This window comes from Panthera tigris, chromosome A3 (genome assembly GCF_018350195.1).
Source record: "Panthera tigris isolate Pti1 chromosome A3, P.tigris_Pti1_mat1.1, whole genome shotgun sequence".
Lineage (NCBI taxonomy): Eukaryota > Metazoa > Chordata > Mammalia > Carnivora > Felidae > Panthera > Panthera tigris.
Window position 1 is genome coordinate 87576425 of NC_056662.1, and position 22977 is coordinate 87599401.

The 22977-nt window shown below is 55.6% G+C and overlaps 1 protein-coding gene across 7 annotated transcripts in view; it reads left to right on the forward strand.

Annotated features, from left to right (window-relative positions):
• DYSF (dysferlin) overlaps positions 1 to 22977 on the forward strand; it is a 224096-nt gene that overhangs the window by 99509 nt on the left and 101610 nt on the right. For all 7 annotated transcript variants that reach the window (XM_042981697.1, XM_042981701.1, XM_042981699.1 and 4 more), the window contains 11 exons: positions 1448 to 1625; positions 2188 to 2312; positions 4175 to 4281; positions 9195 to 9387; positions 11494 to 11649; positions 15361 to 15492; positions 15579 to 15745; positions 16832 to 16946; positions 17226 to 17331; positions 17602 to 17744; positions 19501 to 19674. In XM_042981697.1, coding sequence (XP_042837631.1) covers positions 1448 to 1625; positions 2188 to 2312; positions 4175 to 4281; positions 9195 to 9387; positions 11494 to 11649; positions 15361 to 15492; positions 15579 to 15745; positions 16832 to 16946; positions 17226 to 17331; positions 17602 to 17744; positions 19501 to 19674 — 1596 coding nt within the window. The remainder of the gene's footprint in view (positions 1 to 1447; positions 1626 to 2187; positions 2313 to 4174; positions 4282 to 9194; positions 9388 to 11493; positions 11650 to 15360; positions 15493 to 15578; positions 15746 to 16831; positions 16947 to 17225; positions 17332 to 17601; positions 17745 to 19500; positions 19675 to 22977) is intronic.

Here is a 22977-nt window from a genome sequence, read left to right on the forward strand (position 1 = left end):
GGTGTGGCTCTGGAAGAAGCGAAGGAGATGGCGACCAAATGGGGCTGGCTTCTATTGTCATGGTGGAGGAGGGCTCAGCTGTACCCACAGTCTGTTCCTTCACCCCTCTGGGCCTCAGTACCTAAGCAGTGAAATGGGAGTAACCCCACAGCTATCCTACCTTCCTGAGGGATATTCAGAGGCTCAAAGAAAATAAATGAAAATATTTTAAAAGTCTAGAGCTTGATGCAAAATGAGAAGTGTGTTTTATAACAATAATGTAAAGATAGCTAACGCTTATTAATCACTCACCGTATGTCAAACGCTACGCTAGTGACATTTGATGGCACTGAGTCCTCCCAGCACCTGTGAAGTGGCTGCTGTTAGTATCTCCATTTTACAGATGAGGAAACTGAGGCTTAAATGTACCAGAGCAGCAAGCGGTAGAGCTGAGCCTTGTGTCCAGGAGGCAGCTGTATGGGGTCTGTGTGGTGTTTTAAGCTTTCAGACTCTGTAGTCGGAAAGCGCTGGTTTGAATCCTTCTGTATCAGTTTCCATATCAGTGAAGTTGGGGTAGTGATTATACTTAACCTCATAAGATTGTTGGGAGAATTAAATTAATTCAAGCCTGCATGCAGTGAGCAGTCAATAAGCGTTAGCTATTATTACTATGTACTTAGTTTTTAAATTTTTAAATTTATTTTGAAGGGGAGAGAGAGAGAGAGAGTGCGAACAGGGGAGGGCAGAGAGAGAGGGAGAAAGAGAATCCCAAGCTCTGTCAGTATGGAGCCTGATGCGGGGCTCAGTCTCATGAACCCTGAGATCATGACCTGAGCCGAAATCAAGAGTCAGATGCTCAACTGACTGAGCCACCCAGGCGCCCCTCTATTTACACGATTCAAAAACCCAGTTGTGTAACCATCTTCTCTCTGCCTTCCGTGAAGGGGATTGCAAAGTCATCTTGGGATGTGTGATTGAGTGCCTGCCATGTCCTCAGCCCTGTGCCTGATGCCCAGAGGGGACATTCGTCCCAAACACATGGCAGCTCGTGTGTAATGCAGGGCTGGATGGTGTGGTGGAGACTCTGAGTGGCATGGGCTGGGAGCTCTGGGCAGAGGCATGGTGGTTTAGACCCTTTGGCCCCTTTCGAGTGGCAGATGCAGGCGACCAGGCATCCCCGTGGTGGCGAGGCCACTGCTGCCGGTTTGGATTGAGGAGCAGCATGACCTTGGAGGATCAGACCTTATTAGAGGAACGGGGCCAAATACACAGGCCTGGAATGAGTTTGCTCAGTTAGTAACCAAATCTGGGCACTGTTGCTTAGCTGGACCATTCACCGCCCATCTGTCCAGCCAGGATTTATTGGGCGCCAGTCACGGCCAGGGCCTGCCAGACACGTGATGCCTCCCCACCCCAGTGTCTTCCTTCCTGCTCCTCATGACCCTTCGGCTGCCCTTTCTGTTCCCAGAAGTACCTCCGGAGGCGCAAGTATTCCCTGTTTGCTGCCTTCTACTCGGCCTCCATGCTCCAGGATGTTGATGATGCCATCCAGTTTGAGGTCAGCATTGGGAACTACGGTAACAAGTTCGACACGACCTGCCTGCCGCTGGCCTCCACCACCCAGTACAGCCGGGCGGTCTTTGACGGTGAGGCCAGAGGCTGTGCGCCCGGCTGGGACCCAGACCACAGAGCAGGGGCTGAACCCTCAATACTGTTTCTCACGGAAAGCTGCCGGAGGCCCACGCAAAGGCCCTGGCCCGTGCAAACCTATTTGGGGTGACTCCCAGCTCTGTCCCCCTGTGCTACCCCCCACTCCCCGCTCGCCTCCAGGCGGGTCCCTGTTGCCAGGGCCACAGATGGGGCTCCTAAAACTGGCTGTGGTCAGCATTGATCCTGACCTATGGCAGTAGTCAATTTCATGCTGGCTTGGTGTTGAGATTTTGGAGAGCGTGGGTTTCCCAGGGTCCTTCTAACAACCCCTTTGTTTGGATGAGCTAAAGAGCCCTAATGAGAGCAGCTGCTGTTGGTTCCGCACACGAAGGGAGCTCAGACTCCTTGTTTGAACCTTGGGGAATATGAACCACATGTGTATGTCCAAGGGAGTCCTCAGGGGGAAGGAGCAGGTGCCTGAATGTGTCCCACCCTGGGTCCCTTTCCTACCCACCCCTGTGCTCCTGGCTCAGTACCAGGCCCTTTGCATCCTTCCAGGGTGCCACTACTACTATTTGCCCTGGGGCAACGTGAAGCCCGTGGTGGTGCTGTCATCTTACTGGGAGGACATCAGCCACCGGGTCGAGGCTCAGAACCAGCTGCTCAGGATCGCTGACCGGCTGGTGAGTAGAAACTGCCTCACACCTGCACACACCCTTGTGCACGCCCCCTGTCCCCGTGGGGGCCTGTGGATCAGGGAGAGGGGAGTGAGAATGATCTGAGGAGCCCAGACTGAGGTAGGAGACGATGCAGAGAAGGAGCTGAGTGGAGCCAAGCTGAAGCAACAGTATGGAGCCTTGCACCCATTCATTCATTCATTCATTCACCAACTGCCTTTGACTCTGACCACATGCAGGGGTTTGTGCTGGAGGCTTGCAGCCACAAGGTAGACTTGAACAGGAATGCCTTCGGGAGTCAGTTCAGTGAAGGCAAGCGCAGGTTCACCCCACACCTCTCATACAGAGGTTCCAAACTGAAGTGCAGGTGACACTCTAGGAGAACCACGGGAATGGATGGGGGCTCAGAGGAGGGAAAGGGCCAAGGAGCATTGGGGGGCATTGCAGAGGCCGCGAGGAGATGGGAGGCAGGAGCCCTGTTAGGATGCCATTGAGGTAGTCCGGGAACAATGACGAGACGCCAGGCAGGAGGGACCTCAGGAGCAAAGCTGCAGGACTTGGGCTAGAAGGACTTGGTGGCTGGGGACTTGGAAAGGCAGGGAGAAGCAGTGTGTATGAGGTCAGGCAGTGAGTCCTGCTTTGGATGTGACCAGGGGGCCCTCTGGGGGTTTCCCTGTGGATGCTGAGAGCTGAGAGCCTGGCATTTGGCCAGAGAGTGGAGGACATCAAAGTGGACACAGGCGTAGAGGTCAAGGGCATGCAGCTGGTGATCCTGGTGGTGGCCCCAGGCTGTTTCTGTGCGTGCATGGAGGCTCATCCACAAGGAGGGTGGCCCATGGGAACCTCGGGGAAGCAGGTGCGGCCACGCTGCTGGAGCAAGCCGTGGGGCAGCGGGGTGGAGGGAGGGGGTTGCAGAGGCTTGGGCGTGTCTGTGGGTGTGGAGGTGAGCACAGTGAGGAGGATGGGGAGCGGTGTGGGGGGGCAATTGGGGTCTTGAAGGGGCAGGGAGGGGATACAGGCCTATGTGAAGGCATGGTGGCCAGCCTTCCTGAGACTGGCAGCTCTCGGGGAAGGAGGAGACCAGCCAGCGCCCAAGTTCTTCAGGGCTTGGTGTCCATGTTCTACAGGTCCAGACACCTTGGGGGTCAGCTGTTCTCCCACAAGACGCTCCCTGAGGGCCTGGACTGGGTGTCCTTCCCAAGGCCTGTCCTCAGAATGGCATGTGCTCAGGGAGGCTGACAGGTGGGGAGGGGACCTGAGAGGACTCAGGGGTGAGCCCTTGATCTGACAGGTATTCTGTGAGAGGTCTCTGTCTCACAACTCAGGGCTGAGGCCCGTGGAGATGGCTGCAGAGGAACCCCAGGAGGAGATGGATGTGATCTGGGAGGGACTGGGCCGTGAGTTTGGAGAGGGAACTCCCTGCTATTGGAGGTTGTCTGAGTGTTCCTGAAGAAAGGGCGGGCAGATTGGGAAGGGATGGGCCCTTCCAGGTGGGGACTGGTGTGGACTCAGCAGGTCCCTCGGCTGTGAGTTATCAGACCAGCTTGAGGGGGCCCGGTGAGGAGCCAAATGCAGCAGAGTTCTGTGGGAGCTTGCACACGGCCTCAAGTCCCGTGACCAGGCCGGCGGCTGGGGTCCCAGGCTTGGGAATTTGGATCTGTTTGGTGTGGGGAGCCCCGGAAGGTTCTTGAGGCGAGACAGACTCTGGTTTGTTGGGTCTGGGCTCCGCCTTCTCTGCTCTACCTGTTCTCTCCTTTGGTTCAGGGTGACCGACTCAGATTTCGGTGACGGGGCCTAGGGGTTGGGGGTCTGGTGCGTACCTGCCGCCCTGCAGTGCCGCTCCCAACCCTCGCCTGCCTGTTCCGCAGGAAGCTGGCCTGGAGCAAGTCCACTTGGCCCTGAAGGCTCAGTGCAGCCCCGAGGACGTGGACTCCCTGTTGGCTCAGCTGATGGATGAGCTCATCTCCGACTGCAGGTAGGGGGTGCCTGGCACCCACGCGCCCCCCTCCCCTCCTGGCTCAGCCAGGCCCTTTCCCTAGGAGTGTTCGTGTGTGGCAGTGAGTGGCGCGGCACGTCTCCCCAGCCACGCTTGGCCAGCAGTCCAGCCCGTGCTGAGTCCAAAGGTGGTGGAGCCAGCGCGGGGAGTTGAAAAGGTGACATTTAGAGCAGGTCATAAATCTCCCTGCAGCAGCGGCAGCTGCGGGCCTGGGGCGGCCCGGCTCACCTGAATGGGGAGCATTGTGTCTCTGATCCCCGACCTCCTATTTCCCTGATGGAATCTCCAGGAGGAGCTGGCTGGTGGGGGTGACAGTGCCCCTCCTCCCCAAGGCCATGTCGGGGACCCCGGTTTCTATTTAACCTTCTATTGACACGGCTGATCGTCAGCTTCAGGAAAAGAGGGCTCTGGGGGTGATGGAAAGTGGGGGTGCTTAGAGGCCCAGCAGAAGGGGAAGCATCTCAGCCTCCCCTCCACTGCTGGGTGATTTGGGGCTCACCACCCACCTGCTCTGAGCCTCCCTTTCCTCATCTTCAACCACATATTAAGAATAACTGCTTATGATAGCATGTAAGCAAAATGCTTGGTCTTTTAGGAAGTATTTGATAAATGGTAGCTATAATTACTATTAAGAAAAAATGTCAGAAGACCTAGCTTCTTGTCCCTTTAACCGGCATTGTGGCTTTGGGCAGCTTCATTTCTCTGGACCTCCGTTTTCTCAGCTGTTAAATGGACTTAATGATAAACAGTTGTTTTTCTACTGTCTGCGGGGTTAAGTGTAAATGTATGAAACCGTATTCTGTGCCCCTCTCAATCTTACCATTCCCCTTCTGCTGAATGTCCGAGAAGTGCCTTCGCACTCAGAAATGGGTAACCGTGGCCGCCTGACACAGGGCCTTCTCGTCCTTTGTGCCCCAGTTGGGAAGTGCATCTTTATCAAACAAAACATCACCCCAGAGAAACTCCCCTGCCCCTCAATGGTGGAATTTCAGGCAGATCATTCACCCATTCCCTGAATCTTTCTGAAGCCTGCAGCTTCAGCCCTCCTGAGGTGACAGATGCAAAAGTGAGCAAATGACATACGTTGGGGAGTTAGAGGCGTGTGCCATAGGAGCTCAGAGCAGGTACATCAAGCTCAAGTTGAATTCAGGGAAGCTTTGTGGAGTAGGGGATGCCCCCAATGTGAGTTCTGAAGGAGGAGTGGGAGCCAGCCTTTGGAGAGGGGACTGTCCAGGTAAGGGTGCGGAAGCCTGAAATGCCTGCTTCCTCCCTGGAATGGCAGGGGAAGCTGAAACCCAAATGGGACAGACCCAGGGGTCCACCAACGTGAGCTCGGCTCTGAGAGGCTTTGGGTGGGGCCACGGGGGTCCTCGTGGTTCAGATGCTCGCCCTGGCTATAGTGTGAGCCAGGGGGTTGGTGGGGTGGCGAGCGGACATTGGACGAAGATGTTACCCGAGCCAGGGACATGGGGAGGGATGGGGACAGAGGACAGAGAGAGACACAGGGCAGTGTGGACTCCTGAGGAGGCATCATAATGACAACAGCCTTGTCATGAATGCTTTTTGTGCTAGGATTCATACCTCTAGTAAGTGGCTGGGCCTGATTAGATATGGGGGCTCAAGGAAGGTCTAGAATGATTCCCCAGCTCTGGCCAGAGCAGCTGGGTAGACATAGGCCTATTCTTAGAGGGGATCAGTGGGAGAAGAGCAGCTTTAGGGGAAGACGAGGAGCTTAGGACTGGCCGTGTTGGGTACCTGATGACAGTTGTGGTCTGGAGTTTGGAGGACAGAGTGAGGCTGGAGGGGCACATGGGGCGCAGTCAGCACAGGGAGGGGCTCGGAGCCTGAGAGCCCGGGTGTGGAGGGTGGGCCAGGGCTCTGGGCTCTACCTGCAGCACTGCTCCTGAATCATGGGTCGTGTGGACCTTGGCGGGTCTCAGGTGCCTGAAACATCGGAGACAGGTGGGACCCAAGTCCTGGGCTGCCCTCACTGGCCCTCTCAGGACTCTGTTCTCATACTTCTGCCTAAGCCTGGTCCCCTTTGAGTCCCTCTCCTGGGGTTAGAAGGTGCCTGGGGGCCCCCTAGGGACACTGATCCCAGGTCAGGAGTTGGGGGGAAGGTTCCCATCTTCTTGGAATGCACAAATGGCTCTCCAGGGAGGAATACTAAGCATCAGGACCAATTCCTTCAGGCACTGCTCAAGGCCACTGATAGCCCTGGGACAGCAGCAAGAGGCCTGCCTTCACCTCTGACTCCATGCTGACAAGTGTTGGGGCCCCAAGCCAGTGCACCAGAGCCGACCCCTGGCTGCTCACCGTTCCTTCAGCCAGCCCCGTCCTGCCTCCTAAATCAGTGTCCTTTGTTTCCCATCCGCCCTTTTCCCTGGTAGCCAGTCTGCCCCTGCCAGTGGTGCCCACTCTGTTCTTCCAGCCCAGCCTTCTCCTCTCGTCCTCAGACCTACGGACCCATCTGCTTGCTACACATCTCTACCTCGATGTTCTGTCGGCACATCCAGTTCACTCTCGGGAGTCTTCCTAAAACTGTCGTGCCACCTTGGCTTCAGCCCTCAGTGGCTCCCAACTGCCTTCAGGAAAAGTCCCAGCTCTCATCCTGGTGGAGGGGCCTCTCTGTCCCCACTCCCTCTCTGCCTCATGGACCCCAGAAGTCCTACCCTCCGGCCCTTTGGAGCCTCTCATCACCCCACATGTGCTCCCTCCTGCCCCTGAGCCTTCGACTTGTGCACATGCTGTTCCTTCGGCCAGAATGCCATCTGGCTCTTCTTGGCCTGACTAGTTTCCTCCAGGAAGTACTTCTGCCTCTGAGGCTGCTCAGTGGGGACCTAGCCTGTTAGCCTCTCTGTTCTGGGTGTTCCCTGTGGGCAAGCCGGGTCTCCAAACCCAGCCCCCCCCGTCAGGACCAGCTCATGAGGAATGAAGTGAATGACCCCTGGACCAGCTCATCTTTCAGGCTGGACACTGTCCCTTCCAGATGGCTATTCTTGACAAAGACACCCATTCACTGCAGGGGACGGCGGCGACTTTGAGCGGTCCAGCTCTGTTCTCAGCCTGCACTGAGCCCTGCCCCGGGCCTGCCCACCATTTCCGAGTCAGCTGGGTTTGGCAGGGCAACAGTCCCTGTTTGAGGTTGGGGGCACAATATCATCTGACCTTCATTTTCCAGTCTCCCTGTCCTTTGGTACCTCTTGCCTTGGGCTTTCCTGGGGTGGGAAAGGTCCAGGATATCTTGCTGGTGGCAGTCACGGGTCCTGGCTGTTTCTGAGGGAGTCTTGGCTGGACTGGTGGCCTCCATGGAAATCTCCCTCTGGTGGTCTGTATGGCAGTCCCTCCCAGCTCCCGACCTAGGCTGGGAGCGTAAATCAGCCTCGTTGGCTCAGCTCTCCATATCCAACTCCAGATCTGCCTGCCCCCACCCTCAGGCCCACTCAGGCCTCCTTCCCAGGCAGGCCCCAGCCAGGACTCTGGCCCAGGCCCCCCTTTACCCACCCGGCATGCCCCTCCACCCCAATCGAGTGGGCTGGGGATGGAGGCCGCCCCTCTCCTGGCCTGGGGCAGCCCCATCCGCGGCACCCTCGGGGCAGTAAATATTATATTACTACAGGGTGTGCAGTACGTGACCTGAGACAGGCCCCGGGGCTTAAGTTTCCCCGAGATGGAGTTTGCGTACCGCTCCCCCCACCCTAAAAATTCAATTAAAAAAAATAACAGGAAAAATGTAGTGCGCCGAGGGCCTGCCAGAGTGGTGTATCTGGCGGCCGCAGTGCCGCTGCGCTCCGGCGGTAATTGGTTCTGCATAGCTCGGGGAAATTGGCAGAAAAATAAATCAGCCGGGAGCCGGAGTCGAGACGCTGCGGGGAGGGGAGTGTGAGGTGGGGGGGGGGGCTGCAAGTGCTGGGGGCAGGACTGGTGGAGCGGGTTTGACTGATGTCCTGCTTGGGAGTCAAGGGCTCAGTGGGGGTGGGGCAGGGGTGGAGCAGCCCCCAGACCCCCAAGCAGGGGTAATCCAGAGGGCTCCTGCCTGCTGAGGGAGAGCACAGAGACCCCCACCCCACCCTCCCTGCATGACCCTTGTGTGTGTATGGACTGACCCCAGAGGCTTAGTATGGTCGGGAAGGGCCACGTGAAGAAAGACTTCCAGGGAGCCCAGAGGGATGGGGAGGGTCAGAGTTCTTTGCCTGCAAATAGGATTGAGTTTAAACCCAACCCCCACTTGGGGCCTAGGGTTGTATTTCTGGGGCTGTATGTACCCCGCACCTCCTCTCCAAAGGCTTCTGGGAGGGGTGTCATGGGGCTGCCCCAGGTCGACACATCTGTATTGCTGGCTGCCGGCCTCCCCACAGTGTCTGCAGTGGCTTGTCAGGGGTCCATAAATTTCCTTCCTGAAGAAAGTGTGCATACAACAGAATGGATTCATTTCAGCCAAGGGCAACTTAGCGCTCCGGCCTCTGCTCTAGGAAGGTGCAGGGCACCGAGGGACCTGCTGGGCCCTCTGAGGGCTTGCAGTCAGTTGGGCAGAGGGGACACACATGCAACAGAACTCACATACATACAAAAGAACTCCTAAGTTCCAAACAGGCAGCTCTGGAATAAAGGGCAGAGGGACTTCAGAACAGGAGGCACACAGACCAGTGTAGTTAGGGAAGGCTTCCTGGAGGAGGTGACGATGGAGCCGGTCACATGGAGATGACTGTGCATGTGGGTCAGGCTGGAGAAGGCACTTGGGGCACACGGAGTGCCCAACAGGCAGGCGGAGGGTGTGGGGCCTATTTTGGCAGTGGGGGGGGCGGTGGTGTTCCGTGTGCATGTGTGTGTACAGCATGTGTACCTGGGCCTGGATGACTGCCGGGTTCATCTCATCTGTCTGTCCCTCACAGCCAGCCCCTAGGCGACGCCCAAGAGATACCCTCTGCCACCCACCTGGACCAGTACCTGTACAGGCTGCGTACCCGTCACCTAGGCCAGATCACTGAGGCGGCCCTGGCACTGAAACTTGGCCGCAGTGAGCTCCCTGCTGCCCTGGAGCAGGCGGAAGACTGGCTGCTGCGTGTCCGGGCCCTGGCAGATGAGGTAGTCAACCCCTGGAAGGCGTCTTTCTTCCTCCCTGAGAGCATCAGAACCGGGAGGGATGTGGGCACTTGTCTGGACTGTGATCCAGCTCTGGCTCCATTTCTGAGTGGGCTTGGTCAGGTGACTCAATTTTTCTGATCCTCAATGTCCCCAGCAGGAGGAGAGAGGTTGCAATTGGATCCTGGGTGTTACGGGGCCTAGCTCAGAGCCTGTTGTGCGGTAGTGTTCGCACGGTGCCCCCAATGTGCTCAATAAATGTCACCAAAGTGTGCCAGAGACAGAGCTTGGACTGGAACCCAGGACGCCTGGCTCCAGGTTCAGTGCTGGGGCCTGCTTCCCCGGGGACCTGACTCCTCCCTGCCAACTAGTACCTTTCTGCACCTGGCCTTGAACCAGCCTCTCTGGTGGCCCTGCATTTCCTGTTCTCCCAAATGCCTCCGAGCCCCAGGCCTGAGGAGGCTGCATTTATAGTAACTCTGAACTTTGTTATATTGAATCAGAGAGTGGTGGCTGCAGTTTGTCCCCACCTGCATAGCACCCCCTTCCCCGCCCCAGGTCAGATGTACCCACCCAGTTCCTAGGGCAAGCAAGCATTCTACAGATTTGTTCAGAATGAGGACAAAGTTCTGCTCAGATGTTATGGGTAGACTAGCTGTTGCCCATTCCGACCAGAGAGGTGTGTGGTCCCCCTATGGAGGGGGTGGGGGTGATGAGGAGGGACCTCCCCAGAAGGAATGTAAGAAAGGGCGGGGCCTGAGAGGGGCTTCTGGAGAGGTGAGTTGTGGAAGGGGAGAGGGGGTCCAGGAGGTAGGGGGCTGCGCAGAAGGCAGCCCAGAGAGTTGGTCCCTGAGAGTGAGCCTTGGACTCATCCCTGAGCAAGGCCTTGGGCATGTGGCCAGCTACCTGGGCAAACACTGTATTGCCCAGCCACAGGCTGTCCCCATGCAGTGGCCACAGACCAATCTTTGGGCTGGACAAAGGCTGCCTTCCATAATCTTGGCCCAGATTGACCCTGGAACTCTCAGCACAGATTGTGATATGGCTGGGAGGGGTTAAGGTCAAGTGTATTGAGTGCAAGGGAACCCAGAGAGAGTCTTTCTCAGGTTTGAGTGTGCATCAGAATCCTCTGAAGGGCTTGTTAAAACAGGTTGTAAACCCTGTCTGATCCTGCATGTCTGGGGTGGAGCCTGAGAATTTGCATTTCTAGCAAGTTCCCAGGAGCACTGCAGCTGCCGCTGTGCTGGCACCACGCTGGGAGAGTGGTTAGGAACCATTATTTGGAGTCAGAGGAACCTGGTTGGCTCCTACCCTCTTTGAGCTTGAATTTCCTCACCTGGCAAGTGGGGCTGCCTATCTCTGCTGCAGGGAGGGAGTGCAGCTGGGAAATGCCCAGCGAGGCTCTAGGAGCATCAGCTGTCAGCCGTGGCCCTGGTTAGAGGCCCAGCGCCACCTCACTGAGCACACTTTGCTCACCAACCTTGGAAGCAGATGGGCTGTGCCCAGTGGTTCTCACTCATAGTTAGTGGCTCCGAGGGGCTCAGGGCCTTGCAGTTTTGTTCCGGGCTAGTCGCCATTTTCAGAGCCTAATGTCACTAAGCCCAGAAAAGGACCAGACCCCACAAGTCCCTGCTATTAGAGAGAGGAGGGTGGGAGTGTCCTCGGGGAAGGGGCACATCTATGGATTTGCTGCTATTCTCGGGGGTGAGGAAGAAGGGTAGCATCTTAAGTATGATGTCATTTCTTGAGTCAAATCAAATCCTCCAATCTCTGCCCCCGCCAAGAAGCATCTATCTACCCAGGGGAGGGAGATCTAAGAACATAAGCTCTAGGCTCCAGGCAGGAGTGTCTCTTCCCGGAAAATGTGGACTCAGCTCAGTGAATTTTTGGCAGGCTCCTGATGTGAGCGGACGCAGGCTCATGCCCTGTCCCTGGGGGCTCATAGCTGCTGAAGACAGAGGTGCCCAGCTGGCCCTGGGAGGTCAAGGGGTGGGCCACTCTTGAGGGTGGGTGGTGGGAGAGCTGGAAGCTGGGAGGAGAGGCTTGGGTGTCTCAGGGTGGACTGTGGGGCGTGGGTCTTCCCCACCCTGACTGCCGTCCTCTCTCCAGCCCCAGAACAGCCTGCCCGACATCATCATCTGGATGCTGCAGGGAGACAAGCGAGTGGCGTACCAGCGGGTGCCCGCCCACGAGATCCTCTTCTCCCGGCGGGGTCCCAACTACTGTGGCAAGAATTGTGGGAAGCTGCAGACGATATTTCTGAAAGTGGGTTCTTTTTTCTCAAGTCGTGACCGTATTTTCTCCCAGGTTGTCCCCTTCCTGTTCCATGTCCCCTCCTGTTCTCCATCTAACTGAGTCTTTAGGCTTGAGTCTCAGAAGGGGCCGAGGGCTTTGTGTAAAACCATTTTCTGTTGTCTCTCCCCTACCAAGTCCCTAGACCCCACACACCTGGTCTAGAAAGTTGGCAGGTGGGAGCTGGAATCGGAGGTGCTAGGAATGAGTGAGACAGGGTCTGTGCCCCTCCGCCCCCTGGCTGTCTGGGAGGGGCTGACTCCCAAGGCTGTTCTCGATCTCCCCAGCCAGACCTCTGGGAGAGGGGTTCAGCTCTCAGCCCCCACCCCAACCTGTAAGAGCCTTGGTAGAGACCTCAATGCTCTGCCCGAGTGCTTTGACTCCAGCTGGGATCATGCTCAGATTCAAGTTCTTCCCTGTGGGAAGGCTGGTGTTTGGGCATCGAGTGTGCCTAAGGCTCTGGCCCCTCAGGGAGCTGGGGGCGAGTAATCCAGTACCCTTCATGTTGTTCTGCCTGCACCTCTCCTCCCCTTCCTCCTCCTCCAACCCCCATCCTTGCACCCTGTCCGTCTTCTTGACTGGCCAGCCTTGGGCTGAGTGACAGGGATGTGAGCAGGTGCCTGAGGACCCCCATCCTCCTCTCTAGGTTAATGTGGGAACAGAGAGCCGAGGCTGCGTTGGTTGGGATATACTGTGGCCTGGTGGCCAGGACACAATTCAGGGAAATCCCTTCCTGTGCCATGACTGCCCGGGTCTGAGGGGAGAGTCCCTGTTAGAAGGGCTGTCACTGAGGCTGTCCTGCCAGAGGAAGAGTAGCCCTGGAAGGCAGGCCTGCCCCTTGCCACTCACTGCTCACTCCAGATGGTTCTGTTGGAATTATAAGCCATCTGGCCTTCTTCCCAGCCTGGCCCATCTGCCCCAGCCCCTTGCTCTCAGCCTTCTCTCCCCCGCCCCTCCTTCTATCCACACTAGGACCGGCACCTGCCTCGCCTCTTCCAGCCACTCATTGTTGGTTAGCCTTAGACTCAAACCTCTCAGTGGCTGTTGGTCAACCCATTCACGTATTGGCCAGTCATTCCTGTCACCCCCTGGGGTCGGTAGAGAGGACAGGCTTCAACGGCACAGTGTGTGTGGACAGGTCACGGGGTTGGCTGGAATCCTGTGTTGCCTAACCTCCCTGAACTGCTGGCGGTCTTCTGACCTGTAAAATGAGCAGGAGGCTGCCCACTTCACAGGTTTTCAGGATTCAGTTAGGTGACGCAGGCCATGGATCTTGCTGGAACGAGGTGTGATCCATGAATGTCCGTTTCTCTCCGCTCTTCTCCCCTTTCTCCCCCGTGGAGCTCCCTTGCTCCCTGGGGAGAGGAGGCTCCACCAGCACGACTGGAGGCCGACATAAAGGCAGAGATGAGTAGATACCTGGACTTGGGGTCACTGGGGAGGCCAGCTTTGCCTAGAGAGAGAGTGGGCAGGTGTCAGGCAGTGGGCTGCCCCCTCTCACCTGCATACGTGCCACCTGGGGCATGTTCCCTGTGCTGTCCTAACCTCCTAGCATCCTGCTTTGCATCCCTCCTAAGCCAGCTTCTCGCCTAGCAGGGCAGAAGGGAAAGGAAGTGAAGGAGCTGCCGCATCGGAGCGGGGCTAACCAGGAAAGGTTGTCTGGCTAGAGTGCAGGTGGGGATGTACTTGAACAGGATGAGCTTCATGCTCTGACCTCTCGGCCCTGCGTCTTTGGGGAAACACAAACTGAACATTTTTCCCTGATTCCAAGCAAAAAAAAAAAAAAAAAAAAAAAAAAGAAAGGAAGGAAAAAAAAAGATATAGAATTGTTTCTCGAAGTCTTCCCCACTGAGTTTATGAGCCCCGCCAGTAGCTCCTGAGCAAGCTCTACAAAAATGTTGGCAGCAAGCAGAGACCAAGAAAACATTGGTGTTTCTTAACTTAAACCAAAGTTGGAAAAAATGAGCACCAGTAGAGAGGGAGAGGAGCCCCAAACTAGACATTTCTTTATTTGCTGTTGCTATTTTGGGTCCGGCAGGCTGGCCCCGTCTAGGGGAGGGCAGGGGAGAGACTGGGGTTGGAAGGGGGAAGGGAGGGTCAGGCATTCCTGCCATCTCCCTGGGGCTCGTGGTTTGGAGGGAAAAAGGCCACTAACCACCCCAGGGAGGGGACAGCTGAAGCCAACAGTCATGGGAGGTTTCCAGGGGGTGACATGTGGGGTCAGGCCCTCCTCCAGGCTTTACCACGGATGAACAAAAAGCAGAGAGACCGGGTGAAGGGTGAGACCATCATTGTCGTGGCATGCCCTGCACCCCTTTCTGATCCCTTTCCATGGCCTGGGCTCTCCTTCCTGGGGTGTAGGCCTCCTCTACCTGTTGCGGACCTCTTACCTCGGCCCCCCCTTTCCTCTTCTGAACCCATCAAAACTCCCTTCTCCTCTCATTCAGCCCCCACCCCATTGCGGAGGAGGAGATACCCCTCCAGGCTCATGCTCACGAAACCTAGGTACTTAATGTGCTACTTCCTATAAGAGACAGGGTGTTGTTCTAAGAGTGAGAACTTCTGTTCCTCAGGCCATATCTGACCGTTGATTTCAATCAAACAGGGAAGTAGTTGTGGAGAATAAATGTTTTATGCTGGGTTGTTGTGGTTATTCCATTTTGGCAGAGCTTCTGAAAGTTTCAGGATAATAAGCAATTGAGGACCAGTGCCTAGTGGTTAACATGCTGATAAGCGCTTGAAAGGATAGGGCTATCAGATGATACACTGACATCGAGCCAAGACAAAAATAACAAAAACACAACCCCCCATCCCAAACAAACTGAAAATTAAGGAGGAAGCTTTAACCTCCTCCCCTTCCAGACCTGGATCGTTGTTATCTCCTTTAGAGATACATAGTAGAACTGCACTTTCCAATATGGTGGGCATAAGGTGCTATTTACATTTAAGTTAATTAAAATGAAATAAAACTAAAAATTTGGTTCCTCGGTCACAGCAGCTACGTTTCAAGTGTTCAGTCACCAGCCACAAGGGGCTAGTGCTACCAGACTAGACCATGTGGGTATAAACCATTTTCATTGCGACGGAAATGTTATATGTTCCATTGGGCAGTGTTACTCTAGAAGAAACAGAAATGGGATGTGGTGGGAGAGGGGAGAATGGGGGACCCTGGTCTATCTAGGCATGGCTAATTTTAGCAAAGATCGCCTAGGTGCGGATGATAGTCCTCTTTGGCGGGGAGGAATCTTGGCAGGTGGGGAGAGGCCTTCTTAATTATACATTCCTGGGGCACCTGGTGGCTCAGTCGGTTGAGGGTCCGACTTCGGCTCAGGTCATGATTTTGCAGTCTGTGGGTTTGAGCCCCGTGTCGGGCTGTGTGCTGACAGCTCAGAGCCTGGAGCCTGCTTCGGGGTCTGTGTCTCCCTCTCTCTCTGCCCCTCCCCTGACTTGTGCTTTGTCTGTCTCTCTCAAAAATAAATAAACATTAAGAATTTTCAAAAAAAATGTATATCTTCTCTTTCTGTGAAATTCTGGTAATTCCTCCAACAGGACATATGTCTAGTGGGTGTCAGGCCAATATGTCCAGTCCTGGAGGACCCCCCCCTTCCCTCCCAACCCCTGTCTCAGTTGGGACATCCTGATCCTAAAGGGAATCATGGGTTTCTGTCCTTCTCTCGTACCTAGTATCCAATGGAGGGCGTTCCTGGAGCCCGGATGCCAGTGCAGATACGGGTGAAGCTCTGGTTTGGGCTTTCTGTGGATGAGAAGGAGTTTAACCAGTTTGCTGAGGGAAAGCTGTCCGTCTTTGCTGAAACGGTGAGTGCTGCTGGCCTGCCCTGCCTGCCCTCCGTGCCCCAAGCTGTGCTGGACTCCCTCACTTCTCTTTATTGCTTGCTCTCCAGTATGAGAACCAGACCAAACTGGCCCTGGTTGGGAACTGGGGCACAACAGGCCTCACCTACCCCAAGTTTTCTGATGTCACGGGAAAGATTAAGCTACCCAAAGATAGCTTCCGCCCCTCGGCCGGCTGGACCTGGGCTGGAGACTGGTTCGTGTGTCCAGAGAAGACGTGAGTCACGGGCAGGGAGGCTGGGGGACCCCTCTGCTCTGGTCCTTTCTCCGAAAGGCTACAGTGCTATTAATTGCTCTACCACCCCTATGCTGGCAGTGGGGACTTCCACTTGAACTCTTCCAGGGCCAGGGGCTGGCGAGGCGCCGTTCTTTTCTGGAAGGGCTCTAACAATTGGAAAGTCCTTTATTGTTTATTATTATTATTATTTTTTAATGTGTATTTGCTTTTGAGAGAGAGAGAGAGAGTGAGAGAGAAAGAGAGAGCTGGGGGGAGGGCAGAGAGAGAGGGAGACACAGAATATGAAGCAGGCTCCAGGCTCTGAGCTGTCAGCATGGAACCCGATGTGGGGCTCAAACCTACGGACCGCAAAATCATGACCTGAGCCAAAGTTGGACGCTTACCCGACTGAGCCACCCAGGCGACCCAAGAAAGTCCTTTATTATTAAACTAAAGTTGGCCTCCATTTGAATTTGCCTCCATTGGTTGCAACCTTCTTCTCCAAGAGGTCACAGCCTGTTTCTTCCTCTCTGTGTCAACCCTTCCTATGCCTGAGGCCCCTCCTCTCTCTCTTAAGTGCCTCTCAGAACAAGGCGGTCTATCTGTATCACTGTCCTTTCTTTCTCCTTTCTCTTTTCCTGTTTGACGTTCAACAACTGGATTTCTTTCTTTCTTTCTTTCTTTTTTTTTTTTTTTTACTTTTGAAAAAAAAATTGAAGTGTAATATATATTATCTCAAGCATGCAATTCTTAAGCATACAGCTTGATGACATTTTCCATTTCAACAACTATCTATCTATTGAGCTTCTACACCCACCAGGCTTTTGGTGTCTTCAGCCCTCTCTCTCTTTTTGATGTCTTTTTCTTTATCTTGGGTGGTGGTATATTCTTTTGTCTATGAGTGTCTCTAGGTATCCCTGCGTCCCCTTTTGCTCTCTCCCCTTGACCCTCTGCCCCTCCTTTCCCTCTTCTCTTTACCCTGTTGTTGGTGGGGTGAAGCTGATGCGGGAAGCTTGGCCAAGGCCTTGGGGTACTCTGCTGGAGGTGGGGATAGGTGGGGAGGTTCTGACCCTTCCCCACCTCCAGCCTGCTCCATGACATTGACGCGGGCCACCTGAGTTTTGTGGAGGAGGTGTTTGAGAACCAGACCCGGCTCCCTGGAGGCCAGTGGATCTACATGAGTGACAACTACACGGATGTGGTAAGTGGGTGCTCCAGGGGCAGGTGGCATTTGCTTTCCTGGGGTCCTGGATATTTGGGCTCAGGAGGGTCCTGTGGCTCAGAGGAGATGGGACATTTTCTCTCCTGTTCCCAAGTCCCCAGCTTCATGCTCTGGTTTCCAGAGAAACAGTGTGAGAACCAGTGTGGGTAGGATGCTGATCTGGAGTGGCACCTGGGGCTTCAGGGATGTATGTTGTCAAGTTGCATCTTTTCTGCTTCCCTGCTGATACCTGTCTCTTCTCACACTTGCCTGTCCTAGAATGGGGAGAAGGTGCTTCCCAAGGATGACATTGAGTGCCCCCTGGGCTGGAAGTGGGAAGATGAAGAGTGGTCCACGGACCTCAATCGGGCCGTTGATGAGCAAGGTGGGCAGCACATGGGGCCCGATGGGACCCACCCCAGCAAGATCAAGAGGTGTGCTGGTGGGACAGCTGAGTGCAGGGCCTTTTGCCCCGGGGCACCGGCCTTCAATGGGCTGCTTCATCCAGGGGACTTCTTAGATCAGCCCATACTTGTAGCTATAAATTAAGAGTCGGTGGTCAGTCATGAGCCTGTGAGTGTGCCCCAGAGGGAGAGAGAGCCTCTGGAGAGATGGGGAATGGCTGGGCAATGACTGACAGGTGCCCTTCCCCCAGGCTGGGAGTACAGTATCCCCATCCCCCCGGATCGGAAGCCAAAGCACTGGGTTCCTGCTGAGAAGATGTACTACACGCACCGTCGACGGCGCTGGGTCCGCCTGCGCAGGAGGGACCTCAGCCAGATGGAGGCACTGAAGAGGGTGAGCCCACTAGGTGGTGGGTGGGATGAAGCCCTGGCTGGGGGAGGCCAGCTGGGCACATGTGTGCACAGACACACGCGTGTGTGCTCAGGACACGTATAAGGCACATGAGCTCCCTCGAGATGCTCACAGATCACACCCAGCACGTGCACAGTGCACACGCAGATCTTCCCATGCTTGTCCAGATGCTCACAGCCAGATGCCCATGACTACGCAAGGAGATGCACTTGGAATTGCACAAGACCTGGAGGTACAAAGGCATAGCCAGACTCTGGCTATGGCTGCGTGTCCTAGAGGCAGGGTCTGAGCACATGTTTGGCTGCAGGTAGTTTACGGAAGCAGTGCTCTCAGGAGTGCTGGGAGCAAAGATGTGGTCTTAGGCCAAGTCAGTTTTGGTCTGAGCTGTGGCTTGGGGAGGGGTGCCCCTTGGAGCAGCAGAAAATCATTCTCACCTGGAGGCAAGGGGGCTGGGGTTTGTAGCCTCTTAGCTGTGTCATCGGCTGGAGTTGCTGGGGCTGGGCTGAGGGACGCACCCTCCCCATGGGGCTTGCTTCCTTCAGCATGGGCAGTTCCCTGGAGAAGGGGGCCGCTGGAGCTGGTAGGTGAGGACGTATGCATCGTGTGAGTGTGCCAGCTGGGAGAGTGGCCTCGGTGGGCTCCCTCAGCATTTACCAGGGGATGTGTACACAGTGCAAGTACACATGCCCACAGGCATGCCCGTATACCCACAGCACAGAGGCGTAGAGTGGACACATGAGTGCACACAGCACATGCACCTGCTCCTAGAGTCCTGCAGATGCCCAGGTGCTGCACAGCCTCAGTGCCTGCCTTCCCTGGGGCCTCTTGCTCTGTGTTCTTCCTTCCCAAGCCCGCAGTTGAATTTTGGTCCAAGAACCAGGCTTCCCCCAGTCCAAAAGTAGCCTTTGGCATCACCCAAATTTCTTCCTTTCTCTTTGGGCACAGAGAATCCAGACAAGTATGTCACTGGGTCCAGGGAGAAGCAAGGTTTTGAGGCAACAAACCATTTTTGGTGCCATGAACCAGACAGACTCAGCTCTCCCTGTAGGAGCACCCAGGGGACAGAGGTGAACCGTGTCAGGCAGCATGGCTCGCCCAGTCCAGCTGCCCTCTAGGACAGGCACTTACTGCTTAGTTCATAGCCTGAGCCTGAGGCGTACCAGAGGGCAGTCTCTCAGGTCACCAGCTGAATAGGAAGGGACTTCCAAGTCTCTCTCCAGGTCTGGGAAAGGGTCCCCTCGAGGAAATGTGGGGGCGGGGTACCTCCACAGCTGACCTAGGTCTAGCCTAAGGAAAAAGAGCCTGGAGTCGGGAAACAGAATCTTCATTTACCCGCTTCTATTTTTATAAGCTGGGAGGTGAAGAAGAAAAAGGAAATGACAAGAAAACCTTGGATCCATGAAATCCATTCTTAATCTGAGTAAACAAACAAACCCAAAGCCGAGTGTTTTCAGCACTGCTTTAGTCGACCTTCCCTTTCTGGTTCCTTGGGTCCCCACAACCCGGGGAGCCTCTTCCCCTCCTGATTTTCGGACTCAGGCTCTTGTCATTGCAGAAGCTGCTAAGAGCCCTCCTCCTCCAGGTAGCCCTCCCAGGTTTTCCCACCTGGAGGGTGCTGGTGTGGAGCGGGTGGGGACTCCTGGAGGGCAAGCCAGAGAGGCACAGCAGGAGTCCAGCCCAAGAACTCCTTGCAAGCCTCCAAGCAGTGCCTGAGCCTGCCCTGTTCTCTCCCATGCAGCACAGGCAGGCAGAGGCGGAGGGCGAGGGCTGGGAGTACGCCTCGCTCTTTGGCTGGAAGTTCCACCTGGAGTACCGCAAGACGGATGCCTTCCGCCGCCGCCGCTGGCGCCGCCGCATGGAGCCCCTGGAGAAGACAGGGCCTGCGGCCGTGTTTGCCCTCGAGGGGGCTCTGGTACGTTGTCCCTGGCCTGTGGTGGGTCAGCGGGGTGCAACTTGCTTTCCAGGGCTGTTCAGGGCTGAAGTAGGAGCCCCCGGGATAGCACTTCAGATGGAACAGTGGCTGGTCACCTTGGCTACACAGTTCCTTTAGGGTTGCCTGTGGGGAAAGTAGATGGCAGTCTGGGTGTGCTCCTAAAATAAAATGGCTCCCTTCTTGGCACTGGGAGATCCACTGCTGCTTTGTGTAGTCAAGTTGGGAGCAGGCAGAGAGGGTCTCGGTCTGACCTATGGCTAGAGCCGAGGGACCTGGCTCTTCTTGAAGAGGCTGGCTGCTGCAGGGTGGGTCTGGGAGGCTTTGGCCTCACCCCAGGGAGTAGCCAGAGAGGTCTAATAACCCCTGAATGTCCTTGGTTGGACACGAGTGCTCCTTGGCTGGACAGAAGCCGTGTCATGGCATCCCTGGGAATTCTGGGGGAGAGATGTACCTCAGAAACTGAGTCCTCAGGCTGGCTTTCTGCCTTAGAGCACACTTTCTGGAGCAGGTCACATTGGGGCAGCTCAAGGTTACCTAGGGTCTGGCTGATGTGTTCCCCCAAAAGATGAGCAGACCCTTCCTGGCTAGTCTGAGTAGGGCCATTCTCCGCTCTGTTTTGGCCTGGGGATTTCTGGAGGTGGGAGGAGATACAGAGTCAGAGACCCTTCTGAAATCTAGCCAGGACTGCCCACCCCCTGGGGCTTTGGGCTGTGACTCAGGGAGCAGGTCCCACCAGCTTCTATAGCTGACATGTGCACCAGTTGTGTGTGTGTGCATGTGTGTGTGTGTGTGTGTGTGTGTGTGTGCATATGCACATGTACATGAGGATTTGGTCTGAGTGAGGAGCAGTGGGTCTTTGCCTTGAACCAGGGAGTACCGAGGACAGGCCCAGGATCTGATGGGATGGAATCAGGGAGAGGAGGTGAAGTTGGCAGAGTCCCGAGAGGGGTTACAGCCCTCTCGGGCCTTGATGGTGGGCCAGGTGGCAGTATGGGAGAGGACACCCTCTGGGGGCTGGATAATGCTGGATGTCTGATGATGTCTTGGGGCCAAGTTGCGGGGAGGCTGAAAGGAGACGGCAGAGCTCTGGGCTGCTGGGCTCGTGCTCAGCCTGGGTGGGAGGAAACTGCTGCCCCAGCTGGAGCAGCCACAGCTGGAGGGCTTGTAGGGCAGGGCTGGTGTCCATTGACTCTCTTTGTCCTGTCAGAGAGGGCCTGGCTTGGGCGCAAGGCAGGGCCTGGGGGTGGTCTTGTGGCTCCAGCTGAGGGGTGGGAGGATAAAGGCCTCTGTGGCAGAACTGAGTCAGGGCCATGTCTGAGAAGGCTGGGCGGGCACCCCAAGGTGAACAGAAACTCAATGAAATGGGTTAAAGAGAGAAAAGGAGTTCAAGGGCTCAGACTGATGGGAGAGCCCAAGAAGCCAAACAGGCATTAAGCCTGGCAGGACTCTGTTTCTGACATCTGCCTCTGTCTTGGCCTCATTCTCACACTGCCTCACTCTGTGTGGTAACAAAGATGGTGCCCACAAAAAAGACTGACACCAACTTTATAGCCGGCAAAGTCCTGGTAGGTAAAATAGCACAGCCCACCCGGCATCCTCTGTTTTCCTCACAGTTGGAGGCCCCAGAGAGGAGAGTGCTATTTTCACCCTGATGCTGTGACAGTCTCGTGTGTGACTAACTAGCTGTCTTGGTCATGTGCCCCTGCCAGCCTGAAGGTGAAGAATGGAATGTTCTGATTGGCCACTTCAGTCATGCCCCTTTTCTGTAGTCGACAGCACCACCAGGATGGGGAGAAGAGCACCTGGAAAGGAAAAAAAAAAAACCCAAGCAGTGCTGGGCAAAGAGCTTTTGATGATGGCCACAGGACTCTGTTCAATGAGCAGTAGGGAACCAGTGTGGATTGTTGAGCGGAGGAGTGCTCTGGTCAGAGCTGGGCTTCAGGGCCATTAATCAAGTAGTCACGGAGGATGATTGGGGGTGGAAGAGTAGAGACCATCAGGAACCTTGATTAGTGATCTGGGATGAGGCGACCATCTGGGGTGGGAGCTAGGGGAGGCAGTAGAGGGCAGTATAGTGGCAGAGTTTGGAGAGGGTCAGATGGGCCCAGAGTCTCTGCTGGGTGCGTGGTAGAGCCTCTCCCATTGCTGGGCCATGGGGCGGGCGTGGTGGGCCTGGGGCTGCGATGAGTTCATGGCTGGCCCTGGCAAGTCTGACACACATGGTTAAGTGCTGTGTGAAGAAGGCGGACCTGGCAGCCGCTGGCCGGGCCGCTTAGGGCAGGGAGGCCAGGGCCGTGGGAGAGAGAACGCAAGGCCAGAGGTAGCCAGAGACACATGGATGGAAGTGTGGATGGGTTCCGGGCTGGCCAGGATCTGGGGGAAGAAGAGGAACAAGGCTGGGGACCCACTGCCAAGCTTTCATGGCTCGGTGACTGGGAGAATGAAGGGGGGTACTTCCCAGACATGGAGAAACCAATCCGTTTATTCTTTATGTGGGAGAAAATGTCGTGAGGGAGCATTGAAATCAAATGTCAAGGCAACAGACATGAGGAGGTGGTTGATTGTGAAGCAGATGTGACCTGCCTGTGATATGCAGAAGAAACCAACATAGTGAAGCCCTCTGAGTCCTGGGGGAACTTGGCTGACATAGAGAACCAGAGGCAGACAGTGGTTGGAGAGGCTGGATCCCACAGACCTGGAGTTGGAGGACACAGTTTTGGAAAGTCTTTAGGTGTGGCCAGCATTTGGACAGGGCCACAGGCCCATTTGATGGTAACTATCTAGACTACTCTACTTTAGTGAATCGAACCTCCATCAGCACACAACACACACACTCACACACACTCACATATGCACACACACACATGCGCACACATACTCATACATGCACACAAACTCTCTCTCTCTCTCTCTCTCTCACACACACACACACACACACACACACTCCTCCATGGCCACTTTTATGTGCTCCTGCCCTGAACCTGCTGTCTTTCGTCCTGGGACATACTGATGCTCCAGCAAGGCATGGGGGCTAAAGTCCACCCTGCATCATGGGAGCAGATGGTAGGGATCTCTGGGTGCCAGGACCCAGCTACTGTCCTGGGTGCTGCCCTTACCCGCTGGTTACTTTTGTCTGCTGATTCGCCTGGTGAGAGCATGGTGGGATAGGTGAGGCTTCTCAGGGGAGCAGGTTTGGTTTGGATTCTGCCTTCTCTGCTTCCTAGCTGTGGACAGGTTACTTATCCCTTCAGCGACTCTGTTACCTCACCTGGGAAAGTCACT